General features: G+C 51.0%; 1 protein-coding gene across 1 annotated transcript; it reads left to right on the top strand.

Annotated features, from left to right (window-relative positions):
- Nucleotides 1-1,554: 1,554 nt before the first annotated feature.
- On the top strand, nucleotides 1,555-24,497 carry PAX6 (paired box 6). The gene is given in 15 exon segments (XM_032414212.1): nucleotides 1,555-2,039; nucleotides 2,139-2,324; nucleotides 6,207-6,283; nucleotides 6,655-6,715; nucleotides 10,342-10,472; nucleotides 11,277-11,318; nucleotides 11,413-11,628; nucleotides 12,397-12,562; nucleotides 18,483-18,641; nucleotides 19,120-19,202; nucleotides 19,409-19,559; nucleotides 19,650-19,765; nucleotides 22,555-22,641; nucleotides 22,643-22,706; nucleotides 23,414-24,497. Coding segments are annotated over 12 exon segments (1,311 nt in total). The 5' UTR covers nucleotides 1,555-2,039; nucleotides 2,139-2,324; nucleotides 6,207-6,283; nucleotides 6,655-6,705; the 3' UTR covers nucleotides 23,500-24,497.
- Nucleotides 24,498-24,643: the final 146 nt, after the last annotated feature.

The raw sequence follows: 24,643 nt of genomic DNA, 5'->3' as shown, positions 1-24,643 counted from the left end.
CTTTGCTTCTGGCCTGGCTTTTCTTCCCGCTCTGAGTGCTCCTGGGCCACAGGAAGGGCCATCCGCAGGCGGAGATGGTCAGCCGGTTGTGCAAGCCCAAGCCTGGTCCGGTTGGAGGAGGCCTCCGTTTCTCCGGAGCTCTGCACCGGCTCCTTGGTCGCGGCATTAGTGGGTCCAGGTTGGGGACGACAGCGTGAGGCCCACACTAGGCCAGCGGCCCAAGGCAGCCTGCAACGTGGTCCTCCTGGTTCCAGCTCCCAGGATCGGCTGCCCCATCACCTGTCAGCGGCGAGTTCAGGGTGCACAGACTTTGGTGGTGAGCTCTGACTTTCAGCACTTTTCGTAAGTCAAGAGGAGTCAAGTGTACCCGGCGTGGCTTCATTTCAGCCTCCCTGCCTCAGCTATGCCATCCCCATTCTCCTTTGCTGGGTCCTGGGGTGTGTCCCCCATCCCAAACCTTCCACCTCCCCTGCGACTTGGCCAGCGAGCTCCGAGGTAACTCCAGACTTCGCGGGACCAGACAGCCGCTCCCTCCCCTGTCACCTTAACTGCGTGCGCCAAGGGGCGCCTTTGGAGTGTACTGAGGTGTGTCCTAATCGTCCGGCATTCAACAAATGGACTTCTGGTGTGTGGTCAGAAGAGAAAAGCCATTTGCTTACTTTCCTCCCCGTTTTCTGGCAACAGCTGAAGGGGAGCTGCCTCCTGGGACTGAGCAGACCCTGGAGAAGGAATTGCGGTGTGGAGACACACGCATCGCACACAGATAACCAGTGGAACACATCGACACACGCTGACACACGGACATCGCTGGCGAGGACACACACACAAGACTCTCCCCCAGCATTGGTCATCTTCCTCCACCCCAGGCCTCCACCACCCCTCCTTCCCTCTCATCTCCCCCTCGAGTCCCCTCCTCTCAGACTCCTGGAAAAGCAGCCGCACTTAGTCAACAAATGGCACGTGGGAGAAGTTGGTGAGTGTTTGGTAAGGACTCTTCAGGGCTTTTCACAAGAACCCTCTGTACACAAAGTAAGTGGCGTGTTTGCTCGGGCCTCTCCAGCCCCGGCTGTGCCTCCGCTCCGCTGCGCACCGCGGCTTCCGAAAGGAGAAAGGACTGAAGAAAGGGCCGGGGGAGCAAGAGTGGGGGAGTGGGCAGGCCCAGAGGCCTGGACTAGGGAGGCCGCCGGGCCTCGCCGAGTTCCCAGCCAGGCGGCCTCCTCTCGGCCTAGGCTTCGCCTCGGCCTCCGCCGGAGTGTTGCTGCCGGGACCCAGTGCCGTTCACGCCCCTTTCCTCTTCTCGTTCCCTGCGGCCAGGTGGGCAAAGGCGCGGCCGCCTCTGTGCTCCGCGTCCCAGCGCCCAGGCGGGGATGAGGTAGGGCGGGAGGGGAGGGCGGGCGGGGGCGGGGCGGCAGGCCACGCTGCGCTGGAGTTGGCAAGAAAGGGCTGCGAGAAGCTGCAGAAACTTGCTCCCTCCACGACCTGGGAGTCCCGCGCCCAGCTTAGGGGGAGTGGGGAGGGGGGCGCGACCCGCCGCCCAGCGGCCTTCTCTCGACCCCTCAAGTTCGTGGCCACAGTGCGGGCAGCGCTGACTCCCGGAGCGCTCGGAGCCTAGAGATGTCGGCGAGCGCCAGCTCCAGAGCCCGGGCTCGGGGGCCCAGCGCCGGGGAGAGAAGCCGGGACCCACCATCCGAGCCGAAAACAAGTGTATTCATATTCAAACAAACGGACCAATTGCACCAGGCGGGGAGAGGGAGCATCCAATCGGCTGGCGCGAGGCCCCGGCGCTGCTTTGCATAAAGCAATATTTTGTGTGGGAGCGAGCGGAGCATTTGCATGTTGCGGAGTGATTAGTGGGTTTGAAAAGCGAACCGTGGCTCGGCCTCATTTCCCGCTCTGGTTCAGGCGCAGGAGGAAGTGTTTTGCTGGAGGATGATGACAGAGGTCAGGCTTCGCTAATGGGCCAGTGAGGAGCGGTGGAGGCGAGGCCGGGCGCCGGCACACACACATTAACACACTTGAGCCATCACCAATCAGCATAGGTGTGCTGGCTGCAGCCACTTCCCTCACCCACACTCTTTATCTCTCACTCTCCAGCCGCTGACAGCCCATTTTATTGTCAATCTCTGTCTCCTTCCCAGGGATCTGAGAATTGCTCTCACACACCAAACCAGCAGCGTCCGTGGAGAAAACTCTCACCAGCAACTCCTTTAAAACACCGTCATTGCAAACCATTGTGGTCTTTAAGCAACAACAACAGCAAAAAACCCCCAACCAACCAAAACTCTTGACAGGAGAGCTTTGACGAGAGAGGATGCCTCATAAAGGTGAGTCCGCTTCTTTCTTCTTGCTTCATTTTTATTGCAGTATTCAGGCAGGTCTCCCCTTTCCTCCCTCCTTCCTTCCTCCCTCTGGCCGGTCCCCTCCCCCACTGCTACGCCGGGAGAGTTGGGCCGGAGAAGTTTCCACGCAGGAGCCCAAACTTTCTACTTCCAGCGAAAGCCCGCGTCGGAGGGCGACAGCCGGCGAGCGGGAGCGGCGCAGGGCTCGGGGCAGGCGGCCGGCTCAGTCCCAGCGCCAGCACGAGCTAGGCTCGCTGGAAGAACCGAGGCTCCGGGCGCAGCAGCAGCCGCGGCTCCCGACCCCAACGTCGCCAAATGCCCCCGGCCGGCGGCAGAAGACGAAGAGGCTCTGCGGTGCCCCAGGCCCGGGAACGGCTTCGGAGACCCGGCTCCGCCGGCTGCTTTGTCCAGCCGAGGGCCCAGCGAGCGCGCACGGAGCGAGCGTGCGGAGGGAGCGCCCAGGAGCCAGCTCGCCGCGGCGCCGCCCGCCCGCCCTCCGGCTTTGTGCGGCGCTCGGCTCGGGCACCGAAGAGTCCGCGGGCACTCGAGCGCCGAGGGGCACCGCGCCCGCCGACAGTCGGAGCAGTCAGTCGGCAAGGAAGCCACACGCTGGAGGCAGAGAGAAAGAGCGAGTGAGCGTGAGCCGGGAAGGAAGCCACCAGGCCAAAGCGGGCGAACGCGCGCTCCGAGGGAGCTCAGAGCCGAGCGGGAGGATTGTCAGCTTCCATCAAGCCCCCAGGCTCTTGCCCCCAAGTTGAGCGTAGAGCTCGGAACTTGAAAACTCTCTACTCCCCAGGCTTCCCCAACCGTCGCCCTCGCCCTGCGAAAGCTGGGGTCTTCCCTATCCTCCAGCTCCCAGCGCTCGGTGGGTATTTTTCCTTGTCTTCCTCTGACAAAGCTGCACCCGGTGTTGCCATTTCAACAAGTTTCGAGGTGGAAAGGTGGATTGCTTTAAAAAAAAAAATAATAATAATCCAAATCTCCTGATTTTTTTCTTTGTGAGGCCTCAAAGAAAAAAAAAATCAATATGAAAGCATTGGCTTTCCCCTTCGTCTGATCACATCCTCTCCCAGCTAATTAGTGTGAGTAATTTGAGAGCTTTTCGATTCTAAGACCCCAGGAGGAAAAGTGTCTTTTCAAAGTTCATAAAGTTGTTGCCTCTTTCCTTGTGCAGATTTTCTCAGTCTCCCTGGATCATAATAGCCCTGAATTTTAGCAAGTGTAATTGGGGGGAAATGGAGTTGAATTTCAAGTGGAAATGCTTTCTTTTTCGAGTGCTTAAACCCGGCCCTCCAGTCATGAGTGATTTCTAGAAAGTTTAAAAACAAAGTGAACGTGGTTTCTCCCCCTGCCCCCCCCCCATCCTCTCTAAAGCTTCCTAAGCCATTTTGGACGTTTAACTCGAACTTGGGAAGATTTGAGGAGGGGGCAGGAGCAGAAAATGAAATGAAAAGCAAAGAGCTTGAAAGCCTGGTGAGTTTACCAAGGAGAAATAATAGTTGTTGCCGTTGACATTACATTTTTCATAGCCAGCGACCTTTGCAAATGTCTGAAGGCAATTTGATAAGTTGTTATCTTATTTGGCCCCAGAGAGTGAAACTTTGTCATCTTAATTGCTAATTACTCTTTGGCTGGGGGCCGGTAGGGCCGAAAGTGAGCTCTCCCCTTCACCCCAGCTGAGGAGTTTGGGATGGATTTTGAGAATTAAGTGATTAAAACCACTGCATTTGAAAGCAGAGGCTTGAGTCCGGGATGGGGGTGGTAGTGGCCCAGTGGTCTAGAGGACTGAGGCCCCATTGGACTCTGAGGTGTCGGGAGACTCTTTCTTTCCCCGAGTGAGTCTCTGACTGGACTAGGGCTGTAGAAAGCCCTGGGCTGAGCTGCGGGGCCGGGGGGGGGGGGGGTTCTGGCTGCAATTGGGGTTCTAGCCTCCCTGTCCACGACTGCTTCCGGGTGTCCGCGTGGCCAGCTTCCCGGGTTGCTTTTGCACTAAGTTTTAACGATCACTTAAGTAATTAAATAGCTTCTTAGCTGAGATCGAGGTGGGAATGGAGCAGAACTGGAACTTGAAATGCTTCCACCTTCCTGGTTGCCTCAAAAATTAATCGGGTGGGCCTCTCTGGAATCAGCTAGTGAATTTTTTTTTTTTAATGGCTTCAAAAATGTCTGGGCCAGGATGGGGGCATTCAGTTGTGGCTGAGTCCAGTGTGGGTTACAGAGAGGAGTTCAGGAAGTTTTACCCCTTCTAGGAGAATTCCACTTCCCCTCTCCCTGGCCACGACTACTTTGCAGTTTCAGAGTCCCACTTTGAGGTGGGGGAGGCACATTCTTCAAGAAGTTGGGGTTTCTGCCCGTCCTGATCTGACTGTGGTTGTGGGGACTGAGAGACAGGAGGAAGGCCCTCGGAGCCAACCCAGCTAGAGGTAACTAGGTAGCCCTCTGCTGTCTCCAGTATTTACCAGGCCACATTCGGAAGCTGGGAAAATTCCTCCTCTTAAGTTTATTTTTATGGATTTAAGCTGCCTCCCAGCTAGTTAATAAATTAGACCATGAATGGCCTTAAAGAGAAAAAATGTACTTCTTGGAATTCTTTGCTTGTAGGCAGGCAAGATTAATAATCACAATAAGCAAAACAGAAAAAAAGAACGAATATTTTAGTTTTTTTAAACGGAGAAATAATGCTGTGACTATTTAATTATTTTACCTCTTTTTTTTTTTTTTTTTTTTTGCAAACCTCTTGAATAGGTTCTTTATTGTAACTCTCTCTTCCCAATTGAGCTCCCCACGGTGCCGTTGTATCTTTTTACAGCCCCTAACAACTCACACCAGTAACACAATTACCTCCAGATATTTATAACAAGAAATTACTTTTCTATTTTCTCCCCCCCCCCTTCTTTTTAGGGCAAGGCAGGGAGGGGGTGGTGGAGGGCGAACCTTGGGGGACCCGCGCTGGGTCAGGACTTACAAAGCTAGAAGTGTCCCTCTGTTCCCTTTGTGAGTTGGTGGGTTGTTGGTACATTTGGTTGGAAGCTGTGTTGCTGGTTAGGGAGACTCGTTTTTGCTCTTTGGGTTTGGGGAGAGCTGGAGAATAGAAGCCATTGTTCGCTGTCTGTAGGCTTTGTTGACCACGCTCACCCCCTCCTGTTCGTACTTTTTAAAGCAGTGAGGCGAGGTAGACAGCGTGTGTCACAGTACAGTAAAAGGGGGGAAGATCTAAACACCAAAAGAGAAGTTAATCACAATAAGTGAGGTTTGGGGGGGAAAAGTTGGGCTCGCTACTTTCAAAGTCCCAGAAAGGCTGGGAGGTGGGTGGAGTGGGGGCCTGGCTGGGAAGCTTTGAGGGAGAGAGTGGAAGATGAAGGGGTAGCCAGAGAGTTGGGTGCTGGGGGCCTTGGGGGAACTCCGGTGGTGAAACTCCTTAAGGAAGGAGTATGGGCTCTGCAGTCCTTCTGATCTGCCCCAGCCTGCACCTCAGGCACCCTGAAGTTTAGAGATCCTCCTCCCCTCACCTCTAAACTTCAGGTATTAGTCTTTGGCCTCTGTTCCTAATGCCACTGTGTCTCTTGTTCTCCCCTTTCCCTTTAACTGATTCTTGATATTTTTGCAAAATGGTTCCCTGACTTGTCAGATTCTCCAGTTCTCCCAAGCCAGGCCAGAGCAGCCACTTTTAAAAGGTGGGGACTTCTGCAAGAGAGGCAGCTGGAAATGTGGTTGTAACTCTGGGATTTAGGGTTTTAGGGTAGTTTGAGCCCTAGATGCATGTTTTGTTTTGTTGTGTTTTTCTGAGAGTGTGGCTCTGAGAGCCCATGGGCCTATGCTTTTGAGCCACAGTTTGACATACCTTTCTCTCCTTTTGTTTTGTCTTAGGGGGAAGACTTTAACTAGGGGTGCGCAGATGTGTGAGACCTTTTATTGTAAGAGCGGACAGACATCCCAGATTTCAGGCAAGTTCTGTGGTGGCTGCTTTGGGTTCCAAAACCTGAAAGAGTCAGAAATACTTCTTCATTGTTGTTCACATGGAAGAAGAAGAAAAAAAAATCGAAATTGGGTCATTTCTTCTGATTCAAGAGTGAACTACTAGGGGGTTTGGGGAAAACAGTTTGGGAATATTGGAGTATTTTATTTGTAACCCAAAGGGTAGATTTTGCATGCACTGGAGGGCAGAGGTGGATGCCCCTCAGATGGCCCCAAGCGATTGAGTGGATCATTTCCTCAAGAAGGGGCATTCTGCTGTCCTGGCTCCAGGTCATCCTCTGTTGGGAGGTAGGCCTACCTGGCGTGGGCCCAGGATTAACGCCTATGTTCTTGCTAACAGAGCCCCCTATTCGAACCCCGTGGGATCCCGTGGCCCCCAGCCAGCGCCAGCATGCAGAACAGTAAGTGCCTCTGGTCTTTCTCAGACTTCGGGCTGGGGACGAGCGGACCGGCGGGTCAGGGGAGGGCGCAGAGGTTCGCAGTGTCCACGCTGGCCAGGCCGTCTGGCGTGAGGGAAGAGGCCCGGGGACCTGAGGCAGCTGCGCCCCCCTTCGCGCTCGGCACCCCGAGAGGGGAGGACATTTGCTCTGCTGTTCTCGCTCCTGGAAGAACAGGGGCTGGGCCCTTCAGAACAGCCCGCTAGAGTTTACGAAGCTGAGGTAGAGAAACCCCATCCCCCCCCAAATCCTGTAACTCACACCCCCCTCCCCGCCCCTGCCCGGGCTCTGACCCCAGAGAGAGAGGCTGGGCTGAACAGGGCGGGGCGGAGGCTTCTCCTAGTTGCGCGAGGAGAAGGAGGCCCCTTTGGGTTTAGCCAAGACTGAATGTCTCCGCCATCCGGGCGGGGTGGGGTGGGAGGCTCCCCTCCCCCAGTCACTCTCAGGACAGCTCCTCCCCTCCCCCACCCCAGCTTTGGGCCTAGAAGGCAAAGGGAGCGGGGCACCCTGGCCTGCGGTGGGGGGTGGGAGGGGAGGGTCGGGGGGAGGTGGTAAACTGGGACCTTGGGGCTGTTACTGGCCAGAGCAGGTTTACTGGGTCTGGGAAGAGAGTGGGTATCGAGCCTTGGAGCTGGAGAAGCCCTGCCCTGGTGGGCTATGCGGGTTCTGATCGTTCCAGGCCCACAGTGCCTTTGATTCCCCGTTCCTGTGCCTCCCATCCTCTCTCTGCCCAGGCCCCTTGGGCCCCAGCCCACCTTCCCGCTCAGTCCGTGGGTGCTGGTATGTGGCAGGGCTAGTCTGGAGCCCGGGCCTGGGAGCCTGGAGACCCAGTGAAACTAGGCCTGGGTTGTGAGGTGCAGAGTCTGGACGCGATTTAAGGGTTCAGCTGTGGTAGGAGTGCGGAAAGGCCTGTCTTCTAGCAACCTTCCCTTGGCGAACTGCAGGCTTCGGAGGGTCTCCAATGCCCGATCCATGTGTCCTGGAAGCGCTAGCCGCCCCAGGTGCTTCCGCGGCTGGCGGGCGCGAAGCGCACGAGGGGACTCAAAGGTGGCGAGCTTTAGGGCGAGTTAGTTGTGCGGAACCTGCCAGGCCCGGGAGGGACCCTCCTTGGCGAGGCAAGGGCTTCTGCCCACCTCTCCTGGCTGCTGGGTTCTCGCCCTGCAGCTCAGCCTCCCCAGCCGTAGGCTCTCGGGCCGGTCCCGGCCGGGGCGCGCGGCTCTGAGCGTTTGCCGCTGCGGCCTGGCTGGCAGGCCCCGAGGGGCGCGGGGTCGCGGGCCGGCCTGCAGGGCTTTGTGCCGCTCGCTCCCGGGTGTGCGCGAGGCGCAGAGCATCCAAATTGACACCATATGTTTTCCTATTAGATGCTTCGCGGTCGAATTCTAGGCGCATAATCATCGCCACTGGGCGAGAGCTCCAGCCGTCCCCAGGGAAGGGACACAATGATTGAGGCTTAACCTCTGAAGGGGAACTGAGAGCGGCGCTTCCTCGCTGCCTTTTCGACGCTGGCAGAGGCAACCTGGCCCTGGCGTCCCCTGGGCGAGCACCGAGCACCGGCCGGCGGTGGCTGCGGAGGTGGCTGGCCCGCTAGTTTTTGCAATGGGGGGAGAAGGAGGGAAGTCTCGGATTAGGCGGCCTCACACACCTTGGCAGGCATAGATTGGGAATTGCCCAGGCTGTGCGTGAAGTTGGAAAGTCTTCCTCGGTCTCTCTCTGGGACAGCCTTTCGCTTCCCGGGAAGGCTCCCTTTGCCCAAAGGGAAGGCTCCGCAGCTGGAGCAGTAGATTGGTCTTGGGAGGCAAAGGAAGGCAATAAAGGGAATTTAGGAGAAACTGGAAGCGGGGACTAGGCCTCGCTCTGTTGGAGAAGCGGTGTCCCCGAGATGTCCCCGCTCGCGCTGGGCCCGGCCGGAGCCCAGATCCCCCAAACGCCTGTCACTTCTCATCGAGTTGAGGCTCTGCCCCCGCCCCCGTCGGTGAGGGCCCCCCCTCCGCCCCAAGCCTTTGGCTACCCTGAAAACGCGGCTCCCCTCGAAGGGGAAACGAGTGCAGTTCAATCTCGTCTGAGTGATCTACAAATAGGGACGGAAAGGGTCGTTTTATCACGGTCCCGTTTGTCGTGACGATGCAATTTCCCGGAGCGGAGCACTGTCACAAAGTGACAAGGCTGCCACAAGCGCCCCGACTGATCTTTTCAATTAGCCTTCCATGCATGATCCGGAGCGACTTCCGCCTATTTCCAGAAATTAAGCTCAAACTTGACGTGCAGCTAGTTTTATTTTAAAGACAAATGTCAGAGAGGCTCATCATATTTTCCCCCCTCTTCTATATTTGGAGCTTATTTATTGCTAAGAAGCTCAGGCTCCTGGAGTCAATTTATCAGAGGCTCCAAGGAGAAGAGAGAAGAGGAGAGGAGAGAGCAGGGAGCTGAGCAGGGAGCCACGTCTTCTCCTGGAAGGGCTGCTCTCTAGAGTCGGGGCTGCAGGTTGGAGATTTTTAAGGAAGTGGAAATTGGCAATTGGCTTTATTTGTGTGCCTGTGGTTACTGGGGAGGGGGCTACTGAGAGGTGCTAACTCCCTTCCTCTATTCTCTGAGATTAGACAATGGGGGTGAGGTTGTGAGAATAACAAGATAAAGGAGGGCTAGAAGACACTGTGGTGTGCTCCTTTCTTTTTCCTGTCACTTTTTGCTAATATCTGTGCTTGGCTGTGTGGAAGGCCGAGGTTAGCAGCGGAAGTAAAGCAAGCTGTGGCCGGTGCGAATGGACTCCAGGCTCTCGGCCCCTCTGCTGCAAGCCGAACTACTTTGTGTTTGGAGCCGATCTGGGGCTCTGGACTGGATGCGCAGGTTGGGGTTCACCAGCCACAGATTTGCTGCTCTGGTTCTTCTCTACTCCCTTCCCATCTCTTCATATATATATGTATATATATATGTAATGTAACGTAACGTAATAGATATACACGTAATTTTTTTTCAACTCTGGTGATTGTGCCTTCGCCAAAGTTTGGAGTGTGACAGCAAACGTTTCTGGACTCTGGAGTCCAAGGGAATGCTGAAGAGCTGTAGGATTTGCTATCACAGTTCCAACAATGCAGAGACCTTGGAGACTGAGTGTGGGTTCCGTAGGACGCACGTTCTGCCGTGACATTCAGAGGGGATCTTTGGGAGGATATTTTTTGGAAGACTGTTTGCACCTTGTGGGTTCAGAGGCTGGCTGGGATGTTTATGAAGAGGGGCAAGTGGGCTGGGGCACGGCAGGAGTGAGAGCGGGAGTGAGGTGCGTGTGTTCTTGCTCACTGGCAGGTGTCTGCTTGGTGCTCCTGCAGTCGGGGGGCAGGAGCACGGCTGTGCTGGGCTGGGCTGCCTGCTGCCCTGCGTGGTTGCGTGGTCCCATTGTCGTTTTTGATCGATAGCAGGGACCCGATTGCTGAGCTTGGCATGCTCTGGCAGGGAGCTGAGGATGCATTGTGGTTGTCTTCTCTTCCTCTTCCTCGTCTTCTCCTTCCTCTGCCTTCTCCTCTTTCTCTTTACTCCTCTTCCTCTCCTCTCCTCCTTGCTCTGCTCTCCTCTCCTCTCCTCTCCCTTTTCCTCAGGTCACAGCGGAGTGAATCAGCTCGGTGGTGTCTTTGTCAACGGGCGGCCACTGCCGGACTCCACCCGGCAGAAGATCGTAGAGCTAGCTCACAGCGGGGCCCGGCCGTGCGACATTTCCCGAATTCTGCAGGTGATCCTCCCGGCGCCGCCCCACTCGCCGCCCCCGCGGCCCTCCACTCTCAACGCCCTCTCTTCATTTCTTACTGTAAACGCTGCTAATTATGGACCCCCTCACCCACCCCACCCCAGTCCCTACCCCACTCCCCTGCCATCCCCGCTTTCCCCTTTCCTTCCAACATCCTTCCCTATCTCTTTCAACCTGGGTCAGTCACATAAGATAACTCATCTGCTTAAGGAAAAAAAAAAAAAGTGTGTGAATTAAAAAAAAAAAAACAAGCACCTTTCTCTTTTCATTTGGTAAAAACATTAATTGTGGTAACAGTTTATGAACTATAATAAGCTGAGTTGTATAAACCAGCATAATTTCATTCTCTTTTCCCTCATCCCATGCTCACCTCAGATTTTGAGATATTTGTTTGCATTCTTCATATTCATGAAGAATATATATTGATTTTAAAAGGCAAATGCTATTTACCTCCCTACCTAACTCACATTTACTCAACTGGGCATTTTTTTTTTTAAGGAAAATAAGTACAATTTTAGTTTATTTTCCTCTTTTGCTCATTAAAATATAACACCACTTTAAGCAAGGTCAGCACAAAAAAATTAATCTGACTTCGTTTTGATGCATCTTCAGGCAAATGTTTAAGAAAACAGTTTTTTTAAAAAAACTTTTAAATTAGTTTTTTTTTAGTTCAAACTGTTTGAAAGTATCATCATATTTGTAGTTTTTAGGGCTACAAATGTAATTTTAAGAAAAAAAGCTCTCTACAGTAAGTTCTCATACCATTGAAGGTATATTTTTGTGTTATAGACCCATGCAGATGCAAAAGTCCAAGTGCTGGACAATCAAAACGTAAGCTTGTCATTGTTTAATGCATACTTAAACAATTTTATTTTTGTCTTGAAATTATTAATAATGTGGTTTTCTGTCCACTTCCCCTATGCAGGTGTCCAACGGATGTGTGAGTAAAATTCTGGGCAGGTATTACGAGACTGGCTCCATCAGACCCAGGGCAATCGGTGGTAGTAAACCGAGAGTAGCGACTCCAGAAGTTGTAAGCAAAATAGCCCAGTATAAGCGGGAGTGCCCGTCCATCTTTGCTTGGGAAATCCGAGACAGATTACTGTCCGAGGGGGTCTGTACCAACGATAACATACCAAGTGTAAGTTCACCGATCACATTCCCCCTCCCTGCCCTAAGCCCCATGCTCTTTCCTCTCTACCATCTCTCTCTTCACCTGCCTACCCACCTCCTCCCTACCAGTGTCATTCTGTCTCTGTCCCCTCCCTGCTCCACCTATGTCACCTCTGTATCTGGGGGTGTTGAGAGGAGGACACTGACCTTTTTTTTTGATCTTCTGGAAAATGGGAGTCAAGTGTGGGGAGCTGTTCACCTTATTTGCATGCTGCAAAGTAGAGGGTGGAGGCACTCAGGCAAAGGCCCTTGGATCAAGAAGGAAAATGAAAATGAAAACCAAATTCTAACCTCCTCCAATTCAGACTGCCTGAACCTTCCTTCAGGTGTCAAACATCTACTTCTGCCCTAATATGAAACAAAGTGAAAGAGAGCTCTAAACCAAGTCATAGTCTTTTTTGTGGAAGTCTTTTAACAAAGATTAGGTCACCGCAGACATCCAGCAGCAGTGAAGGAAGAAATGCCCTCTCCATCCCGCATTCTCTGCCCAACCCAGTTTCCACGCCCAAAGTGATGGCTGTCATTCTGTCCAAAATGTCTCTGCAAATCCACCCACTGTCCCAGGATGGCTGGGAGTTTGTTTGATTGTGTGTGTATGTGTGTGTGTGTGTGTGTGTGTTTTAACGTGTTAAGGGTCGTTCTTTAAGAGAGTGGATGTGCTGAATTGGGGACTGAAGATAGGGCAGCTGTCTTCGGGAGACGCTACCATTTGGTTTGATTTTGGTTTGATTTGCAGGTGTCATCAATAAACAGAGTTCTTCGCAACCTGGCTAGCGAAAAGCAACAGATGGGCGCAGACGGCATGTATGATAAACTAAGGATGTTGAACGGGCAGACCGGAAGCTGGGGCACCCGCCCGGGTTGGTATCCGGGGACTTCTGTGCCAGGGCAACCTACGCAAGGTAAAAACCCGAGCACTCACCCTCAAAAGTCTCCATATAGGGAGCCACTTGCCCAACTTCTCCCCCAACTTCTCCCCTCTCCTCACTTCTGTGCTGGAAGAACGTAGTGGAGAGACTCTTTAAAGGCTTGGGACACACTGACTTGCCCTGTATGAGGGTAGTATTTGTTGAACTATCTCATTGGCCTTCGAATTTGAGGGTGGTGGATGTCAGGAGTAGTAAGAATGTGGCTGGTGCGTGTGCGCGCGTAGGTTATGGGCAGGAATATGTGCGTGTGTAAGAGTTAGCTGTGTGGTGCCCTATTCAAATTTGCCATTAAAATGCACGGAGAGCCCCCTTGCTGTAGAAGTGTGACAAGTTAACACACTGACAGACTGCGAGGTAAACATAATTGTATCGTTTTGCTTTTTGCCGTAATTGACAAATTATGTGACTATGAGTAGGGTGCATATGAAAGGGCGAGCAGCGAGATGCAGGGCGGAGCACAGGATAGGGCACTGGAAGTGGTGGGCTCCCAACTCAAACAACCCCATCATCTCTGGTCGGATTCCCTCCGCTTCCCTGGGCCCCCAGTTCTCACCCTCTGTGGGTGGCGACTGCACAGAAGGGTGGGGTGAGGATACTGTGAACCGGCCTGCGGGGTGTCCGGAGCCGCTGGCTGGGGGGGGGGGGGGGGGGCTGGGAGGAGAGAAGGAATCTGGACCGTCGCAGGATCTGTGAGAAGGAATGGAGGAAGAGGAGCAGATGGGGGTGGGGTGGGGCCGGTTGGCTTTCCCCTCCCCTACACACCCCGAGGTAGCTTGGTCAAGAATAGGAAACAGTTTACTCCGAAGATTAATCGGTATTTGTTGTCCTTGTGACAAGGAGATAATATGCGGGATAATGGGACGTGGCGTCTCACTCCCCGGAGCACGAGGAAGCCTGGGGGCTCCGGGCCGGGGGCTGCGGCGCGGGGACGCCGACGGGGCTGCCCGCGCGTCAGTGCGCTCCCGGACCCGCTCCGGGTGCCCCGCGCCTCCACGGAGCCGGGCTAGAGAAGGGAAAATCGGTAACAGTATGCGAAGTATCTGGTACAAAGGATGCTTCTGTCACTCGCAAGAATTTGTTATGGGAACAATCCTGTCGCTCTGTAATTGCTCATTAGAGAACGTTTTGTTTCTCATTAAGGCGACATGAATAAGCGTCTAGTTGAAGGAGACAGCTGTAGAAATGTTCCACAAGAGACCTCTGGACACGATTCGGCACCAATTGCCAATTAGACATGTCAGTTTTAAGAGCAGAAAACAATATAGGACGGACACTGGGAAGATAGGGAGCAAAGCGCTCGCTCAGTGTTTCCCAGCGCGGCCGCTGGGCCGGCGGAGGCCTCCTGATGCGCTGGGCCCGGCCTCCCCTGGGCGACCCCGCGGGCCCTCTCGTCGGATCCGGCCCCGACCCCGCGGCCTCCCGGGGTGCGGCGGGCACACCCGAGGAGGCGCTGCCTCCGCTCCGGCCGCAGGCCCAGGCCCACTGCCGCCTGGGATGACAGGGAGTGACAGGGCTGAGTGTAGACCACCACACCCTCACCTGACCTCTGAAACTATTGGAGTCCCACGTGCGCACACTGGACACACCCAAGAGACACCCGAACTTGGCACTCCCCAGCGCCCGCCCCCTAACCCCCAGCAAACCGGAGGTCCTTGTGATCCCTCCCCCGCCGAGGCTGGCCGCCAGGGTCCGAGAACTCTTGGGGAGGGCGCGGGGCGCGGTGGCCGGGTCTGGGAGGGCTGAGCCCAGAGCCTCCACCCCCTCGGTGCCAGGGCTCACGTTAGCTTGGGGCCTAGAGGACGTCCACCCTCCTGCTTCCCAGAGCCCGGACAGAAGCCCAGGGCTGCAGTTTTGCCAGCCCCTCTGTTTCCACCAGAGGTGGCGCCCGATTAGGGCAGCTTTCCGTCCTGGGAAGCTGGAGGGCGGGAAGCGAGAGCCTCACGCAAGGACCCCGTGGTGATGGTTGCGGCGGGAGGTGGCGCTAATTCAGGAGCTTTTAACTTTTAGGCGCCCAGTAGCTGGAGAATTCTGACTCACCAACTGCCAATTCCCCCTCTGGCCCCTTAAGAAACCCACTCGGATGCGGCGACCGCGGGCGCCGACCGCCGCCCCCGCTGCGGGGGCAGGACGCGCCGGGCCACCCGGGCGGGGTCCCGGGCGTGGGGGTGCGGGGAGCTGGTGGCGGGCTTCGGCCGACGCGCCCCGGGAATCCTCCGACCTGTCGGTGCTAAGAAGGCCCCGCTCCCTCCTTCGCCCCCTCTCCCGGCCCAGGAAGCCGTTTTGGGGTTTTAAAGAGTCCATTACTCCGAAAGCATAAGGCGAGGTTAGGTCTCAGAGGGAGACAAATATGGTTTCCATCTGATCAACGCCATGCGGCGGTGAATAAAATCGTGACGACGTGGGCTGACAACAACAAGAGACAACTCTATCCAGCCCCAATTCTCCAGCGATTTGGTGGTTTTAGGGATCACGGAGACACTTTTTCTTATCTCCTCCCCCCCACCCCCACCCCCATAATACCCAGGCCCTCTATAGGATTTAGTCAGTCTCTTTTCAACAGATGCTACAATGTTTTGATCCGCGCTGCAGAGCTGAAGAGGTGCCGCAACCGGGTTGCTATCTTTTCTTGCTTGTTTTCCGCCTCACTGATTAAGACACTAAGAAACTAAGGAATGATTTTATTTCCCAGCGTCTTTTTTTTTTTTCTCCTCTCCTTCTTCCAGGAAACAAATCCTATCCCCAGCGTCAGATGGTCCTGGGGCTGGGATAATGGGAGGCGCTTTCACTCGCCTTCTCACGGATTAGGCTGGAAGGTGGACGGCGCCCATTGAAGGCCCCTTCTTTGCGCGCTCCGAGGGGGCGCCTTTTAAAGAAGATATCTTAATTGTCTGCCACTTAGGTTTATCATTTGGAGAATTTGAGATCCAACTTTTAGTTTTATTTTGTTAAAAGCTTTAAGAGTGGAAGGTAAATCCACTAAAGGGGAGAAAAAGGGGGGCGCCCAATCTAAGAATGACCTCTCCTTCAGCGCCTGGCTGCGAACAGTTGCTACTTTGAAAGTAGCGAACAAACTTTCAGCGGGGCACGCCCGCTCTGCGGGGTCGTGGAGCGATCCTGCCGCCCCGGGTTTCTCCTGACCGGCCTCTAATTCCCCCCCCCCCCCCCGCCTCCCCAAAGGGCTCTCTATCCCCATTGACTTCCCCTACCCCTTAAATGTCAGTTCCCAAGTGAGAGCCACGCCTGCGTTCGTGTGTGAGAGACAGCGAGACAGAGAGAGATGGGGGGGAGGAGGGGGGAGGAGAGCGTGCAAATCTCCCAAGTTTTCAAATTAGGAAAATGTCAGAGAAGCAAACGAGAGTAGAGAACGCTATCTGCGGGGGTCTTCTGAGGGAAACCTGGGCAGCTTTATCTAATTGGTGAGATCAAATATGCTAGAAAAAGGCCTGGGGCGGGCATCAGTGACCTGGCAGGCACAGTCCCCACTCCCGCGAGATAGGATTGCGTTCTCCTCAACGCCCCAGTCCCTAAAGTCGGCTGGTCGGAGATTTTTGTGTTTTCCAAAAGGAATAACCCACAGGCCTAGTTTCTAGTTAACTGGCCAAAAAGGTCTATTTCTAAAGTCTTCCCCGTTCACTGAATCTGAAAATGGGGGGGGGAGGGGGACTCTTCTTTTTACTTTGGAAAGTCACCTGGAAACTTGGGGCAGTAAATTAGTACAGACCCTTGTGCTCACACACGTAAGTCCAGCGTCTCCCTCAGCTAAGCAGCCCTCCCCAGACCCCCTACCTCTCTGAAGTAGCGCAAGAAGACCCAAAGTAGAGCCAGTCTATTTAGTGACTGTCTCTCCCTTGTCTTCCTTTTCTCCTTTCTCTCCGTTTCCTTAGACCCTCTTGCCTCTTTTCCCCCTCAGCACTTTTTTCTGTCCTTCTTATACCTTTCTGGTCTCTGTCTCTTTGAAGCCTTCTTTCTTCCTCCATCTTTTTCCGCCCCCTCCTGCCTCCCCTCCAACCCGCCCCCTCGCCCCCATCCTCCCTCCTGTCTCGCTCCTCCACCCCAGACCTGGTCTCCATCCTCCCTGCCTTCCCCATCCGCCCCTCCCACACAAGCCCGCCTGGTCCCCATCCACTTTCCCTGCCTCCCCCCACTCCCTGCTCTGGCCCCCCATCCACCCTCCATCCCCCCAGCCAAGCGCCCTAAATAGCATTGAGGCGCCCGCTCTTCGGACAGTGATTAATGATAGCAGAGCAGAGGGGTTAACACACTTCACTGAAAAGTCTGTTGACTGGGCTTCTTGTAACACAATGTGGCCCGCTGCACGCCTCAAGAGAATCCTTTTGTTGTCCGCGCTCATTGTGGCCTCAAAATTCTGCCCACGAAAGTTTGCCAACGCTCCTGCCCCAGGAGTTTAATAGTTTCCCTTACTCGCGGGGCATTGTGCGGCGCTGAAAAGCAGCCCCTCGCTATTCAAGTGTTGGTGGTCATCTCAATAGATCTCCAAGGGCCCATATGGTGGCCAGTGCCGATGAATCCGCCTGTTTAAATGGGGGAGAAAGTTGGGGTTTTAAAACATTTCAAAGTTCCTGAAAAGATCCCACTAGATCTTGTCACAATTCCCTGAACTCTTTGAAGGCGCTGCCTATTGTCTCCTGGTTATAAATGATATTCCTGGCCAAGTCGATTCCCACCAAGATGCCCCTCCGCCCCCCCCCCAACTGGCCAAATTTCTACGATTGGGGGGGCAGCCCCTTTTGGTATCCCTTGGGAGCCTCAGGACCTAAGACCCAGGACCCAGTTTGCAGTGGCCCTGGAGGCCCGGTGAGGGCTGAGTCCTCCCTTCAGACAGGCTGTGGCCTCAGGAGCAAGAGGTAAGGCAAGATGCAGCTAGCCCAAGTGTACATCTTGCCCTCCAAGCAGCAAGGGAAAACAATAAAACTTTCCCCTGTTTAATGATAGAAATTACATTAAAAGTGGTGGAAATGCCCTAATTAAAAATGTACCACTTAAATGGTATGCCAAGGACTCAGCTGCAGCATAGCATATTTAGCTAGTTAGTGAACTCTCTACTATTTCTTTTTTAAAATTACACGTTAAAAATTTAAAAGAAATCTTACTTTTCTCTGGTGCAACACATTACAAAGAATGGACAGTCCTTTTATCTAAATATAAAATTCCATTTTCAGCAATTATAGCCTGTTCTTGGTGATGATATAATTACAGCTGTGCTCGTAATAGGTGTCAAGGCAAAGCGCACTCATACAATAGTTGAATAAAACTGCAGAACAATGCGAGCATTTCTAAATTCACAACCTTTAAAATGAAATTGACTGTGCAGAATTCAAATAAAAACTAGATAAATATTTTTTTAAAAAGATTACAAGCTTGGTTTGGTTTCTTAATAGCATTTTCTACAAACCTATCAACATCTAATTGATTAGATAGGAATTACTGATTATAGATCAGCTGAAATCTTGAACATCACTCTTCTATTTTCCCAACAGAGCTATAGGTAAATAAATTCTGTGGGGAAAGGGAACTGAGCGGGGCATTTGGGACTCAAGGTTAGTTATGAGACCATTTGGATTGGAAACTTCAGTGCTCGTTTTGTTCTTCAAAGACATGTTACTCCGTAATGTCTATATTGTAGAGTCTCTTCCTGACAAAAACAGATAAAAAGATAAAAACTTGATTTAAAAAAAAGAGAAAGAAAGGTAACGTATGTCGCTCATGTCTTTTATTAGGAGACACTTAGTGACCTAGGGAATGTCCTGGTGAGACCGTCAGAATGTACTGTTCTTGGGAGTTTATGGCTCTACCCCGGCTCCAAGTTATTCCAGATTTTGGAGGCTCCAAGTTATTCCAGATTTCTCTTACTGTCCTATTCTTTTTGTTCCAGATGGCTGCCAGCAACAGGAAGGAGGGGGAGAGAATACCAACTCCATCAGTTCCAACGGAGAAGATTCAGATGAGGCCCAAATGCGACTTCAGCTGAAGCGGAAGCTGCAGAGAAATAGAACATCCTTTACCCAAGAGCAAATTGAGGCCCTGGAGAAAGGTGATGGAGTTTTTCAAAGTAGAGAAGCAGTAAATCAAACTAAATGCCCCATCTTCAGTACAAAGAGCTAAATTTAGCCAGGGCCCTTTGCATAGAGGACTGAAAAGGTTTCTTTTTTCTTTCTGCCTTTCTTTTTTTTTTTTCCCCTGGGCATCTTTTCTGTGTGTTTTCTTTCTTCTTTTCTTGTACCCGTAATTCAAAGGCTAAGAGTCTGACTTCTCATAAAGAAGAAAATGATGATTTGGCTAATTCAGGCCACAGAAGGGTCCTCGAATGAATGTCATTCCAAAGAAAATTTAACTTGGTTCTGGTGGGATAGCTCTTCCAAGTACAGTCAATCCCCGTGGTAGCAGCATTTTTAAGGGAAGTGGTTGGAGGTGAGAGAAATGGGGAGGTAGGAACCAGCTTGAGCCGGGGCTTGGTTGACACATTTTGTATAGTTCTGGCACAACATGGAAAACTCAACTTCCTCTTTCAGAGTTTGAGAGAACCCATTATCCGGATGTGTTCGCCCGAGAAAGACTAGCGGCCAAAATCGATCTACCTGAAGCGAGAATACAGGTACCCAGGGGCCCTGGGGTTTCATGCTTTGTGACGCCTGGCATTTGCCTTTCTGGAGACTGAGGCGCTCCTAAGGAGTATTCAGTCTGCTAAATGATTTGCTGCCCCTGGGGGACAGGGCCTGGGGATGGGGAGCAGTGGCGGCACCAGGGGGGAGGGTGAGCTGGGGGTAGGCACAGGCCTGACCTGGTCCATCTGATTTCCAGGTATGGTTTTCTAATCGGAGGGCCAAATGGAGAAGAGAAGAAAAGCTGAGGAACCAGAGGAGACAGGCCAGCAACACACCCAGTCACATCCCCATCAGCAGTAGCTTCAGCACCAGTGTGTACCAACCGATCCCACAACCCACCACGCCTGGTAATTGGAATATGCATAGTCCTCATAAATGTGCCGCGCCTGTTGCCTCTGACTCGCGGCCTGACTGACTGTGGTGTCCTTCTCCTGCAGTTTCCTCCTTCACCTCTGGCTCCATGCTGGGCCGGACAGACACGGCCCTCACAAACACGTACAGCGCCCTGCCCCCCATGCCCAGCTTCACCATGGCGAATAACCTGCCTATGCAAGTAAGTGAGGCCGCTGACTGCCCGCGCGGAACGGGTGCCTGCGAGGAGTAGTGAGGAGGGGGTCGGGGCCTGCGGACCCCCCCGGCCGCGCGCGCCCTGGGGAGCCTTGCTCACCGCGGCGATAGGCTTCACCGGTCAAGTTTTAACAGTCAGTCCAGTCTTTTAGTCGGATCGATGGATTGATGGATTCATGCTCTGAAGAAAACATAAAAACCAAGTTAATCTGCCTTTTGCTCAGAGGGAATGGTAGCTTGATAACGTTGGGTGGGGACGGGGCATGTTTTGGGTACCAGAAAGTGGAAATAATGCTGGCACATTATTTGATAGTAAGGGGTTAGTATATGTAAATTTGGGTTTATATTAATGTGTTCATATTAATGATCACATAACCTGTGTACGCATTTTGGGATATTATTTAGAGTATATGTGATGAACCAGTGAGGAAGGAAAAAAGGATCAGAAATAAGATTTCTATTTGCGTAGCAGGATATACTTTAATATAGAGGAATGGTGAGTTTTCTTTCTATATCTTACAATAAAAAAAGGAATAGAGGTATTTGCTAAAAATTTAGCACGTCTTTGCCGTGAATTACGTAACGAGTTTGTGGCATGCTAGCTGCCTGGATACGTTGATGGTCTTCACTTGGTATAACAACCTGCCTCTACTCTCAGTTCTGCTGTGAACGGTTATCAGCTCCTGTATACATGTGCAAGGCCCGTACTAGGCTACTAGCCCTTTCTGATGGAAGTTGCATAAGGCAGGTGGGGTGGACTACAGCTTTGGATCTGGATGGATTCTTTATGGGAAAAAAACTGGTCTTCTAGTGGGCCTTCTGTGGTGACTTTGCCAGGACTCCTGTTTGTGCAGTACTTGCAAGATGCCGGATGGCGTGAGATTGGCCAGCCTGAGCCCCTGCTGCAAACAGTGCTGGGGTTACACAGATTGTTTACTCACCCCTGAATGTCTTTTGATGAATTTCAACTCCAAATAACAGCAAAATAAACGTTTCATAGTCTTCAGACTAAAATAGGAGCAGCTAGATAGGCAACTTCAGAGGAATTTATTCACATGCTGATTTTTATTGCATCTGGATATTAGTAGCCATAGTGCAATTAATGTATCTGAAGGGATTACCGGCCCATTGGTTGGTATTACTACAACTGCTGTGGAATTTTCCAGAAGTCAGGTTGCCTAGAGGAAATGATTTTGGGAATTAGAAACAAATGCAAGCCGAAATTCTGGCAGGGCCCTCAAGGCCTGCTTGCCTCTTTGAACCTGATGTTAGCAGTCATCCTCTGACTTTAATAAGGCCGCGGAATGTCTTGTTTAGTTTTGCAAATTACAGCAACATCTAGATTTCTGCCAAAATAACAAAATTTGTATATGAGAAAATATTTAGAAGCAATTACATAGGTGCTACTATTCTATTAAGGTTGTTTCCACCTATAGACTGCTGTGGGGTCAATTTATTTCAAACACTAACTTTTAAGTTACACAATTTATACAAAACAAAACATACATACATTCATAAAGCATAAAGAAAATTAAAAAGTTATTAATAATTCTACTGTTCAGAGAAAATTTACCCTCTGAATTTTGGAGTTGGGGGGCGGGTGTTGGTCTGTCTGTCCATCAGTTCATCTTGTTGACCAAAATCTTCAATGATTTTACAAAGGGTGGGTGTCTTCCGCTGAACCTTCTCTAGTGGGTCACCCTTTCTGAGAAGGTGACTCTTGAAATGTTAAACATTTCTGCAGTTTGCAGAACAGAGTAGTAGTACTATCATTTCCCTTATTCCTGGCATTATGTTTCTATTAATTCATCCCAATCTTGCTGCCCTGGAATAGGTCCATGTGAGCTCATGAGAGATTTTGTCTCAGCTCTGTGTATTTCTTATTCACTTAGGAGAAAGGTTTACCTCCTCAGTACCACCAGTCCAAACAGTTAGAGGGTAGAAACCCAATTTTATGGATAAAACCCAATCTGGGGGTGCCTGGGTGGCTCAGTTGGTTAGGCGACTGCCTTCGGCTCAGGTCATGATCCTGGAATCCTGGGATTGAGTCCCGCATCCGGCTCCCGGCTCAGTGGGGAGCGTGCTTCTCCCTCTCACCCTCTCCCCTCTTATGCTGTTTCTCTCTCTCTCAAATAAATAAATAAAATCTTTAAAAAAAAAATTGGGTTTTTTAGATCTATAAGGAAGTCACAGCTAATTCTCAGGATGGGGCTAGATATTTACTGATACTTCTGACCATTTTAATCTGAGATCATTACTGATCTGCCTCTTCAAAGAATCTTTAATCCCATGAGTCCAACCATGAAAGGCTCCCAGGGTCTCTGAAGCAGACTTTCTAGAGAACTCCTCACACAGGTCTCTGCCCAAAGCTTGAGATACAGGATTTGGGGGTCACTAGATTCCCAAATAGATTGGATTTGCAGAAGAGGGGGTGTTTTAATGGAAGTCCTCATGCTATAGCTTCTCTGAAGATGCCGGCAGAGGTCCAAGATAAAAATGGACAAAAACCCTACTAATTTTATGGATAGTGCCCACCATCTAGCTAGACAGTTGTCTGAATGCATAGTACTTTTAGGCAACTTTACTCTAGCAGTGGTCAATGGAGGGCCTGGTTGGAGGCCTGACTGCCAAGCTATCCTATGGAATTCCAGTACTTTACACGGGGCATCTTTAATGATCCGACTTGTCGGCACGGTTCCTGGGGAGGAGAGAGCCTGGGGATGTGGCCGTGGGATGTGCTGCTCGGTAACCATTGGTTTGCCTTTCTCCTCTCAGCCCCCAGTCCCCAGCCAGACCTCCTCGTACTCCTGCATGCTGCCCACCAGCCCTTCGGTGAACGGGCGGAGTTACGACACGTACACCCCCCCCCCATATGCAGACACACATGAACAGTCAGCCGATGGGCACCTCGGGCACCACTTCCACAGGTGAGCCCCGTTCCCTGTAGGCTACACGGAGGTGGCCTTCACAGCTTCTCTTGCCAGGTGATCGCCCTTCGCTCAAAGTGCACCTCAAAAGAACCTCCTGGCCTTGTGTCATGGTGTGTTTTAACTCTTTGCTGCTCGCTTCTCTGGGGAAAACTGATTGGAAGGGGGAAATTCAGTCAAGCGAGTTAGTAACCTGATACCATGTAGACAAAAAGCAAAGTTGTTTTTCCTGAATTTGGTCACAGAAGTTGTATATGAAGACAAGGCCCGAGAATGTAAGTTTTCTGAAGAGAGGTTATTAGCCAGAGCTCAGTGGTGAGGGGGTGAGGGCCCGAGCGAGGGGGCAGCATGGTGAGTGTTGTCAGAAGACTTCTCACCCTCCCAACTCCTCCCTGCCTTTCACTGCAAATGAAGAAGTACCACGAGGGCTTTCCAGAGATAGTTGTATTGCTGAAGTTCCAAACATACAAACAAATGGAGGTTTTTTTTTTTTTTTTTCTCTTTTGTGTGGGAGGCCTTGGGATTGAATAGATATGTATAAACATGTTCTCTGGTTTCTGAAGGTGCTACTTCTGTTTGTGTATTTTTAAAAATACAGTTAGAACGTTAGAGAGTATTAGAGATTATTTTTTAACCTATAAATTCATACTCCGTGCTTGTCTCTCGAAGGGAATTTCTACATGGCTATTTCTTTCATCCACTTCTAGGACTCATTTCCCCTGGTGTGTCAGTTCCAGTTCAAGTTCCCGGAAGTGAACCTGATATGTCTCAGTATTGGCCAAGATTACAGTAAAAAAAAAAAAAAAGGATATATTGTGTTAATTCAGTCAGTGACTATGTGGACACAACAGTTGGGCGTTCAGGAAGGAAAGAAAGATGGCTATTAGAAGCACTTCAGTTCTGCAGTTGTGTCCTGTGTTGTACCACTGGGGAATGGACTTGAAACAAGGACCTTTGTATACAGAAGGCACGATATCAGTTGGAACAAATCTTCATTTTGGTATCCAAACTTTTATTCATTTTGGTGTATTATTTGTAAATGGGCATTTGTATGTTATGAAAAAAAGAACAACGTAGACTGGATGGATGTTTGATCTGTGTTGGTCATGAAGTTGTTTAAAAAAAAAAAAAGGAAACCATGATCAACAAGCTTTGCCACGAATTTAAGAGTTTTATCAAGATATATCAAATACTTCTACCCATCTGTTCATAGTTTATGGACTGATGTTCCAAGTTTGTATCATTCCTTTGCATATAATTAAACCTGGAACAACATGCACTAGATTTATGTAAGAATATCTGTTGGTTTTCCAAAGGTTGTTAACAGATGAAGTTTATGTGCAAAAAAGGGTAAGATATAAATTCAAGGAAGAAAAAAGTTGATAGCTAAAAGGTAGAGTGTGTCTTCGATAAAATCCAATTTGTTTTATGTCAAAATGTAAGTATTTGTCTTCCCTAGAAATCCTCAGAATGATTTCTATAATAAAGTTAATTTCATTTATATTTGACAAGAATACTCTATAGATGTTTTATACACATTTTCATGCAATCATACGTTTCTTTTTTGGCCAGCAAAAATTAATTGTTCTTAGATATAGTTGTATTACTGTTCACAGTCCAATCATTTTGTGCATCTAGAATTCATTCCTAATCAATTAAAAGTGCTTGCAAGAGTTTTAAACTTAAGTGTTTTGAAGTTGTTCACAACTACATATCAAAATTAACCATTGTTGATTGTAAGAACCATGCCAAAGCCTTTGTATTTCCTTTATTATACTATTTTCTTTTTAACCTTATAGTGTGGTGTTACAAATTTTGTTTCCATGTTAGATTATCATTCTAAACCAACGGTTCCTTTCATACATACACTAATTCTTAAAGAAATAATTCTTATCATTTCATTAATTCGAAATGTGTTAGGAAAAAAATTTCACTTA

Source organism: Phoca vitulina, unplaced genomic scaffold (genome assembly GCF_004348235.1).
Source record: "Phoca vitulina isolate PV1807 unplaced genomic scaffold, GSC_HSeal_1.0 scaffold16, whole genome shotgun sequence".
NCBI classification, from domain to species: domain Eukaryota; kingdom Metazoa; phylum Chordata; class Mammalia; order Carnivora; family Phocidae; genus Phoca; species Phoca vitulina.
The sequence above is the reverse complement of the archived record's forward strand: the minus strand, read 5'-3'. Positions and strand labels throughout refer to the sequence as shown.